Source organism: Watersipora subatra, chromosome 4, assembly GCF_963576615.1.
Source record: "Watersipora subatra chromosome 4, tzWatSuba1.1, whole genome shotgun sequence".
In the NCBI taxonomy this organism is placed as follows: domain Eukaryota; kingdom Metazoa; phylum Bryozoa; class Gymnolaemata; order Cheilostomatida; family Watersiporidae; genus Watersipora; species Watersipora subatra.
Window position 1 is genome coordinate 12,455,122 of NC_088711.1, and position 10,471 is coordinate 12,465,592.

At 37.9% G+C, this 10,471-nt stretch overlaps 1 protein-coding gene across 1 annotated transcript; it reads left to right on the forward strand.

Moving 5' to 3' along the window:
• Positions 1 to 367: 367 nt before the first annotated feature.
• LOC137393931 (uncharacterized) lies at positions 368 to 1,542 on the forward strand. Its single transcript, XM_068080645.1, has 2 exons — positions 368 to 1,437; positions 1,521 to 1,542. Exons 1-2 carry the CDS (start codon positions 368 to 370, stop codon positions 1,540 to 1,542), a joined length of 1,092 nt encoding a protein of 363 aa, XP_067936746.1.
• The last annotated feature ends 8,929 nt before the right edge of the window (positions 1,543 to 10,471 follow it).

A 10,471-nucleotide genomic window follows, 5' to 3' on the forward strand; every position in this document is an offset into this window, starting at 1 on the left:
ATTAACAAAATTCTAAACAATAATATGACAAAAGATTGAAATAGCCAAGAATAATTACTCCCTTAATCGAACAGTCGTCCATGTTTATTACTCAGTCTCGTATGGGTGTGAGTCTTTGTTGTATAATCGTAATACTCTTTTAGAGATCAATACTTATGTAGTATTGTTTCCTTATTCTCGTAATGCTATTATATTAACGTATCGAGATTCAGTCAGTTTCCGGTTAAATAAATGTTCACCGAAATATTCATTTCCAAGTTACATCCTTCGCATCAGTATGCTAAAACACAACATGGTGCCCAGTACGTGCTAATTCTAGATGCACAAACATTTATTGCATATATTTAGATACGTTCTCTAACATATAATGCCAAAATTTAATCCTCCGAAGGAGTTTGACTTTGACCCGGCAAACTGGACGGAATGGTTTGCTCGTTGGAACCGCTATCATGCAGTAGCGAAGCTCAGTGAAGATGAAGAGCAGTTACAGATAGACAGTTTCTTATACTGCCTAGGAAGTAAAAGTGAAGGCATATTTAATGGCCTAAGTCTGTCCGCTGATGATGCAAAGAGCTACAAAAAAGTTACTGAAGCTTTTCAGAAATATTTTACCATACGTAAATACATTATTTATGAAAGGGCTAGGTTCTTCAGACGCGATCAACAGCCAGGAGAGACAGTTGAGCAATATATCTGCGCCCTTAATGACATTGCAGACAGGTGTGAGTTTTCAAACAGGTCTGAGCAAATGCGAGACCGTATAGTAGTTGGCATCCTCGACACTGACTGCAGCCGTGAAATGCAAAAGATGAATGTGGACCAGCTAACAGAAGGAGTTGCCATTAACATGGCCGGACAATCAGAAGAGGTGGACAAACACATGAAAGACTTGGCTGAGCATGCTGGAGCTGCGGCAAACAAATCTGACACTGTCGACGCCGTCTCAAGAGTTCAAAGCAGCAGCAGACATAAATCTAGGAGCAACCACCTAGCGAGTAGTAACATCAGTAAGCAGAGTAATAACACTCCATGCGGCAGATGTGGATATTTGACGCATACAAGAGGAACATGCCCTGCCAAAGATGTTAGCTGTAAATCTTGTGGAAAGGTCAGTCACTATGCTAAAGTGTGTAGATCTAAATCTGAACCCAACATCAGCCAAGTAGAAGAAGAAGAACGGATATTACTTGGTGAAATAACCGACACCAGTGTGGGCGTGTGGACAAAAACCATCTCTGTCGACAAGCTCAATGCGCCCGTTCAGTTCAAGTTGGACACCGGCACAGACGTTTCCATACTACCTAGTACACTCTGTGTACATGTAGCCCTTGAAAAAACAAAGAAACAGTTTGTAGGCCCGGGTAACATTAAGATACCAGTACTAGGTTCATTTAGGGCTGTACTTACTGTCAATAACGTTAATCATAGTGAAACAATGTATGTTGTAAATCAAACCAAAGCGTTACTTAGTCGCAGTGCATGTGTTAAACTAGGTTTGATATCTTGTGAATGTGATGTAGACTCTGTTTACGATACTACTGAACCTTATGTATTTCGTAGTGAGTTTCCTAAACTTTTTCAAGGCTTGGGTAAGATGAAACAGGAAGTAGGCATAGAATTACGCCCAGACTGCAGACCCTTCGCTATCAACACCCCACGGTCCGTGCCCTATCCGTTGTTGCCTAATGTTAAACAAGAGCTAGCTGATATGGTTACCAAAGGTGTCGTGTCCCCCGTCAGTGAGCCTACCGATTGGTGCGCCCCTATGGTTGTTGTTCCCAAAGCCAACAAAAAAGTCCGAATTTGTGTTGACTACACAGAATTAAACAAAGTTGTCCGTCGAGAGGTTCACCCAATGGCTCACGTTGAGTCAAGTCTTGCCAAACTCAGAAATGGTACCATTTTTACTGTCCTTGATGCCAATTCCGGTTTTTACCAAATTCCTCTCTCCCCTAAAGCAAAAATGTTAACCACGTTCTTGTCTCCATTTGGTAGGTTTGCTTTTAATCGGTTGCCTTTCGGTCTGTCATCTAGCCCAGAGTTGTATTCCAAAATTGTGTCTCAAGTTCTGGATGGCCTCGAAGGCGTAATAGTCCATATGGATGATGTGTGCATATGGGAAAATCCACTGCTGAGCATGATGCCAGAGTTCGTGCTGTGTTGAGTAGGATGATTGAGGCTGGTATGACTCTAAATGTTGATAAGTGCAAGTTCTCCTGCAGCAGCATAAAATTTCTCGGTCATGTCATATCTGCTTCTGGTATTCGCGCTAACCCTGAGGCTATTCAAGGCATTGAAAGTTTTGCCACGCCAACCTGTGTTAAGGATGTCCGTAGTTTCTTAGGTATGGCAAACCAGCTCAGCAAGTTCACCACCAAGCTTGGTGAACTCAGTGCTCCTTTGCGAGAGTTACTTCACAAAAATTCTGTGTGGATTTGGGATAAAGCTCAGGAGCAAGCGTTCAATGGTGTCAAGGAAAAGTTGAAGCGTTCAGTGGAACTTGCACCATATAGCCCACAACGTGAAACAGTTATACACACAGACGCCTCTCGAGGTGGCATCGGTGCTGCCTTGTTTCAAGTGCAAGATGATGGGGAGTTGCGATTAGTCAGTGCAGCTTCTCGAGCGCTAAGTGAAACCGAGAAACGGTATGCCACTATTGAGCAGGAAGCTTTAGGTGTTGTCTGGGCATGCGAAAAGTTTCGAGATTATATCATAGGCCTGAAAGTAGTGATAAAAACCGATCACAAGCCCTTGGTCCCACTACTAAACGACATAGAATTAGACAAAAACCTAGCCCGTATCCAGAGGTTTCGAATGCGTCTCATGAGGTTTCACTATCGTGTTGAACACATCTCAGGAAAGAATAACGTTACTGCTGACGCGTTGTCACGTTCTCTTGGTCCTATCAGTGAAGATGATGTTATGTTAATGGAGAATGTTGAGTTGTTTGCTGTGTCAGCACTTTATTGCACTGCCTCATCACCTCGTTTAGAGGAGTTGAAAGTTCAACAAGAGCATGATGAGGTCACCTCTCGTGTTCTCAGTTATGTGAGGTCTGGCTGGCCTACGTACCTCCCTTCTCATGAGATTTTACTACGTCCCTATTTTGAGTGCCGCTCTAGGCTTTCTATAGTTGATGGTGTCCTGGTTTTTGATGACCGTATCGTAATCCCCCAAATTGAGCGTCTCTCTCGGTCCTTGAAAAAATTCACAGTGGCCATTTTGGTATTGTAAAGTGCCGAGCTAGAGCTGCCCAATCAGTATGGTGGCCTAGCATGTCCCAACAGATAGCTGAAATGGTGCGTAGGTGTGAATCGTGCAGGAAGGAGTCTAATGTTCAGCAAGCTCCTCTTCTCCGTTCGGAATTCCCAAACCGTCCTTGGGAAAAACTAGGCAGTGATTTGTTTTTTTTACAGCAAAGGGTATTTGCTAATAGTAGATTATCATTCTCAATTTATTGAAGTTGCATTGTTAAAAGAGACCACTAGTTCCAAAGTGATCTTACACATGAAGAGTATTTTTGCCCGCCATGGAGTCCCTGAGGTATTAATTTCGGACAATGGCCCTCAGTATGCCTCAGATGAGTTCAGGTCTTTTGCTAAGGCGTACAGGTTCACACATATCACCAGTTCTTCCAAACACCCACAAGGAAATGGTGCCGCTGAACGGGCAGTCCAGACCATGAAGAAAATCCTCAAGAAAGAGCCAGATCCTTATTTAGGTCTGATGGCATACAGGTCTTCTCCATTAGAAAATGGTCTCTCCCCGTCTGAACTGCTAATGAGTCGCAAAATTCGCACAACACTACCCTCTCTGCCTTCAGTTCTAACTCCCAAACAACCAGATCTGGAAGCTGTCCGTTCCAAAGAGTCCCTCAGTCGAATTCAGTGTAAAGCTAACTTTGATGAAAGACGTCGTGTTGTAGTCCCGCCTTGCCTTAGTCCAGGTAGTAATGTTCATGTTCGAGACTTGAAACGAGACGCTGAAGTTGTTGGTTGTTCCCCCACAACGCCCCGTTCAGTGGTGGTGCAGGATAGCAGGGGGAGTGTAGTCAGGCGGAATATCACTAACATAGTTCCGTTAGAACCAACCGATTCTCCCAAAGTAAATGATAGTGCAAAACAGTCTAGTTTTGGCCGAACTATTAGGCCACGTAAAATTTTAGATCTCTAGTAAATTGCATATAGTACGCTATGCTTTCGACAATCCTGTCAACATTACTATATTGAATAATGGTTTTATTCATATATTGCTTTACGTAGTTTGTAGTAGTAGTTTTATCCATTCGTGTTTTGTGGCCTGCTATTTGGCTGTTTTATTTTATCAACCCAGGAAAGGGAGATGTTGTATAATCGTAATACTCTTTTGGAGATCAATACTTATGTAGTATTGTTTCCTTATTCTCGTAATGCTATTATATAAACGTATCGAGATTCAGTCAGTTTCCGGTTAAATAAATGTTCACCGAAATATTCATTTCCAAGTTACATCCTTCGCATCAGTATGCTAAAACACAACAGTCTTGACAGTCAAACAAGAGTCATACCAGTCTATAGATATACAGACTCAAAAGTTGAGATAGTGAAAAAGAGGCTCTGCTGATGTTGGAGGAAGAGGCTCCAAATTCAGGGGATAGAGGCTCTGCAGTCGCAAGGGGAAGAGAGCTCAGCAGGTGGTGGAGGAAGAGGCTCTGCAGGCAAGGGAGGGAGAAAGGCTCCGCAGGCAGAAGAAGTGTCTTAGGAGGCAGAAGGGAAAAAGGCTGAGTCATTGGAGTTGTTGTCTTTTATAGATATCTATATTAGCCTGTGAGAAGGTGTTTAAGCGCTCTGCTCTTTATGTTGCAGAGGGTTAGCAATTGAGTGGACTTGTTTCAAGTACATCATGGGTGTATAATGATTGGAAATATGACCAATTTCAATAGTTTTGTTTGTGTCTAGTAGAGATCTAATTTCATTTGAGGGTTTTCTGGCAGGCCAATTGATGTCTTTTTCCTCATGGTTTACTTTCACTGGTGGTTTATAATTCGCTTGTAGATCGATATATGGTGACTGTTTATTCTGATTGTTCTTTGATGTATTGAGTGTCATCTTCATTGTAATATTGGATGGCTGAGGCATTGTATTCATTCTAGCATCTGTGTTTGTTAATATTTCCATACAACATATATTTGACTTGGTGAAACCACTAATAGCATACTTGACAGAATCACTGTGGCAAACATAGATTTTCTTTTTATTATGTCAAGCTTACTTCTTAACTCTCAAATACATAAATAGTATCAAAAGTTAAAGTGACAAGTTACTGCAGCTAGGTGAAACCCTAATACACCATCCTATCGAAACACTCCTTCACTGCTTTTGAATGTCGGTTTCTGCCAGCTACTAATACACACCTGCTAATTGTCTATAGCTTCTCAAAAATTAATCAGCTAATTTTAGATATCAAGGCACTAATTCATAATTTAAGCAAATGATAGCCCTGGTCTGACAGAATTCACTGTTCTGTAATTTGTAAGGCAGTGCTTTTACAAAGGATCAGTTTATATGAAACACAAATACTGCCTCTGTTGAGATGTAACGTCTCTGAAGTAGTTTGACAGGTGAGAGCAGGTAGAAGTTTGGAGAATAAAAGTTGCATGCAATGAAATCATGATCATGTTGACTAGAGAAAATACCAGATTAGTAGATATAGTTCTACAAATCAGATTGAAAACATTGTATGGTGTTAAGTATTTATGTTGTGCAACAGGCAAATTAAATTATTAAAATGCAAATCGACTAATTCTACGATAAAAAAACTTGTCATGGAATGCAGCATGTAAAAATACAGTAAGCTCTGCACTTCGTTTAATCAGTCAACCAAAAGTTTGATTTGTAGACTTTAGGCCACTGCAATTAATAGATCACCACAAGAGTACAAGTTATAAAAAGTAATACGTGGATTAGTTTGCAATTGTTGCGCTGTTGTAGATCTGTTTTCATAAGATGATAACATGCGAATTCTTATGTTATCGCCTGATGAGAGCAAATCTACCGTAAAACCTCTAATTGAACGCCATGGCGCTCTATTTTTCAACCCTTGTTCTATAGTAGTGTTCGATTGGAGGTGGCGTTCAAATGGAGGCTGGCGCTGGTGTTTTTCAAATGGCTCATCAGAATTTTGGGAAGATAAATTTAGTCCGCTTACAGGCGTAGCAAATGCCGCTTAAATTTTGCCCTCTTTTTTTCGGGTGAAGCCATATTAAACCTTTTGGATGCAATAAATCTGCCAACATAACTCCAACTTGCCAAAGATTTCCTATTAAATATGCATTGAGAAACCGAGAAATGTCTCTACCAGTTGATATATATCGCTTGCAATTAACCTGCAAAGATATAGACGGTGTCCTGCTTGCAATTTGTTCGAGCTTACACTTTTTATTTCGATCGAAATTTAAAGACGTATTTTTATTTTATATCTATATTTAAAAATGTTGCATAAAAGCTCATTGCACTCAATGATATATTTGCTACAGTTTGCAGCCAAAACTAGCTTTTTATGTGCAGTAGAAGAGGAGCTATGACCTTCGATCAATTGTAAGATCAGATTACCGCTAGGATGCTATTAAATAATATGCTATAAATCTCCAAAGATATAAGTTATATAATGATTATCTATCAAATGCTATAAAGATATATTCATGAACAAGTGACATAAAGGAACCATACTTATATTACATGCAAAAACAATAATTAACGTTTTAAAAAAATACATTTGCATTGTTTGCTTGGATAGCTGCGTTCTGATTGTTGCTTTCGATGGAACAAACATTTTCTGGTTGTCCAATACCTTCCACACTGTCTTCTGACCTGAACTCTTCTTCTGCACTGTATAACTAGTCGATATTAGCGTCCAAACAACATTTTGGTAGAGCAAAACTTTTATGCGTTGCATTTAGCACAAATGCAAAGCGTAGAAGTTTTGCTCGCTAAACATAACCTTTGTACCGCTGCAAATGTTAACCCCTTTTATATACATGTACTACATGTACTGTACTTTGAAGTATCAAGTTCGCGCTAAACAAGAATTATTATTAGCGTGAGACAGTTAGTAATTATTTCTATGGTGTTGCCTTCAAAGTTTTAATGAACAACAAGCTAAAAGCTTTGGAGTTGGACAATGGGAGAATTGATTGTTATTGATGTAAACGATTCATTATTAATACAATTTTGTGGAGACTTTTACTGATCACTTAATATTTTGGGTTCATAAAGATCAAAGATTGTCAAAATGGCGTTCAAATAGAGAGTGGCGCTCTATTTTTCAACCCTTCTCTCATAGTGGCGGTCAAATAAAGGTGGCGTTTAAATAGAGGTGGTGTTCAATTAAAGGTTTTATGGTATATACGTTTTAAAAAATGTCGTAGTGAATTAACCAACAGTTAAGGACCCTTTATGTCTTATATAATAGCATAATTTGAATATGCAAAGAGAATTCGAGTAATCTTAGTACAAACATCTTATCCAATTCTAACTAACATTGGCTAATATTTATATGAATGTAATTCGCACCATATATATAATTTACAAAGCATACTAGCTAAATGTTTAACAACGACAACTCCAGACTAGACTAAATATAAACTATATTCAAAGCTAGTAATTTTTGTTCGGTTCCAAGTGTTATAATCTAAGATGGTGCACTTAATTAGAACTTAGCCTAGTTTCTCACAAGTACGTTTTCAAAATTTATATGTAGGTTTATGTAGTAGTAGTTTTATGTAAGATTTTCAACGTAGAATTTTGGCCTAAATGTTAAAACATATATGCTAAAGGTTAACTGTCAGCATATTAACATTACATTTTATTTATTACAATTTAGTCATGATATTTTGTTTATCAGCAATGATTTTGATGCTAGAGGAGCAAAAGACCAGTTTTGAAGATGCCTCAGAAAAAATGAATTCCTCAGCTCCTAGCTGAGGCATTCATTTTTTTTCAGCAAAACACTGACATGAATTACGATGTCAGTGCTGATGATTAGCCAATGCGTGAATGCCGGACAAAAGCACTTCTGTTGGCTTTCATTTGTATACATTTTCCTCCATTTAGTTGCTACCGCGACGTTGTTAAGACTATCCAATATGGCATGTAATTATAACGCATTGTCCGAGCAGATTCCACAACTCCTCAAACGTTTTTGTCATATTTGTATGCCCCGCATTAACTTTTGATCGGTGGTTATAGAATTAAACCGATTGGCTTGTGTGTACATGTTGTAGAGTGTGCTAGTAAAAAAATTTTCCTTCACACCGATAGGACATTTTAAAATTGTTTGTATAAATAAGGTATTCTCGAAAGTCATTTGTTTGAAACCTAACAATGCATGCTCTGATTTCATAAATAAGGATTTTGATAGGAAATATTTAGGTGATTTAGTTTGAAAATGATCGATTTTAATGTAATTATGTAGCATCACAACTGTTTCCATTGCTATTTTTCAAAGATCGCAGATCTTTCTGTCTATTTTCACGACTTGAAAATGTTGATAAAACCTGGTATTTGGTCAAAATTACACACAAGTATTATGAAAATCTCACTCCGTAATGTAATCTGCTGCTGATAATGCAATAACAATTTGTACTGTCAGTCAACCTTTAAGCATACATTTTTTTTGAATGATTCTGCTCTAAACAGTGTCATTCATTTGAGAATTTTCCTATTAACTGTTGTTTCATAGAATACAAGCAATTTCGATCTATTACTCTAAGACTAGTAGAATGTCTAGCTCTATTGCTTTTTGGCACTATAAAGCCAACATATATTGTCCATGATATTTTAGTGACTTGTCAAGTTAATGCTTATGAATTTTATAATTAGTGGATAATAACATTCTGCTCTATTTGATGGTTACTAGACTGTCAGAGTAGTTGTGTTAATAAATTTGTTCCAACTGAGTTTTATAAAGTATATCGTTAACTGTCATGAAGTTTAAACTTGTGGTATGTTCTGTTAATTGTTAATTATAATAGTCGCGAGTTCGAATCTCACACGATGCAATCTTTTTTCAAACCGCTAACTATGGCTTCGGAACGACGGACTCAGCTCTTATTATAGTAAAGATTATTTCTGTGGATGTGCAAGCTATTCGCTGTGGCAACTTTAAATCCGTGTGACAATCAGTAGTTTGTTTGTATGAGATTTCTCCACTTAACAGCTTGCTTATCTATAACAGGGGATGTTTATTGCTTTTTACTACTACTAGATGCATTGTGATTCTAATCCTGGAGTCCTGCTTAAACGCCAAGTACAAGGTCCATGATACAGATTTGTTTATCAAGTTTCACACAGCGCTGTTAGTTGGGAAAGTAATTATTTCAGCACATGTGATTTTCAAGTAAATTTTTCCATTTGCATTATTTACCATGGAATTGGCAGATGAATGTTGACATGCAGCACGCGCTTTCTTCAGCACTATTTTAGTGAACTTTTGCCTCATTTCTAGGTTAATTGTTAAACCTTGTACAACTGGTATTAATTGTTTGTTAATTTATTAATTTGTTATTAATTGCTCGATATTTCTACAAGCTCATCGTGATTACTATCATATGTACAATCAAGCTAAGAAAGGCCAAGAAAGAGACTTAGAGACATAACTCTACTGTCTTACATAGATGTGCTGTATGATATGACCTACAAATGTGACCTATATTGCATGCAAATTTTGCTAGTCGTTGGTACTCATCGCTGTAAGAAGCACTCTCTTATCTTTGATACTTAGCAGCGAGATAATGGGGTTTAAATAATTTAGTGATTGTCTTCCAGTGACTCTCCTCATAGGTTAGTTTTGTCATCTATGTTATTTCATGCTCTTAATACTTAAATGCAAACTGTTGTAGGTTTATGTTTCTGATTTTTATATAATCCATTTCTGTATTTTGTATCAATGTGTGCATATTAATACAAACATTTCCAAATATTAAGAGTAGTTCTGTCTATGTAGTTTAACAGGGAGTGTTGGTCTGTTATTGTGACCCATATTTTAGTCATTGTAAAATTTTCATGCAATTTCCACATTACGTGTAGTAATATTTTCACAAGTAAAGCAATCATAGTATTGCAGTTATTGACATACCCTAATGGTAAAGTACATCAGTTTTTATTCAATTGAGTAGCCATGGTCTGTACACAGATTAATAGGATGCTTTGCCCAAAAACCTATTTCAGCTCAAAATGGGCGTAGAGAGTTGAAATTTTGCACACTGCTTTGAAGATGGGTACTTATTAATGGGGTACTTACTACACTAATGTATAGTCGTGCCACAGTCAATGCTAAAAAAATGTCCTTGAGTCTCCAAAGTTGTATCATGTTTGTTTTACGTTTTCCTATATGCACATGTACTTCACAGGCCATTGTACTCATCTCACTCCAACAGAACTCATACTTCTCTTGCCATATCTCTTCTTAAATATACACATTACCTTTGTAG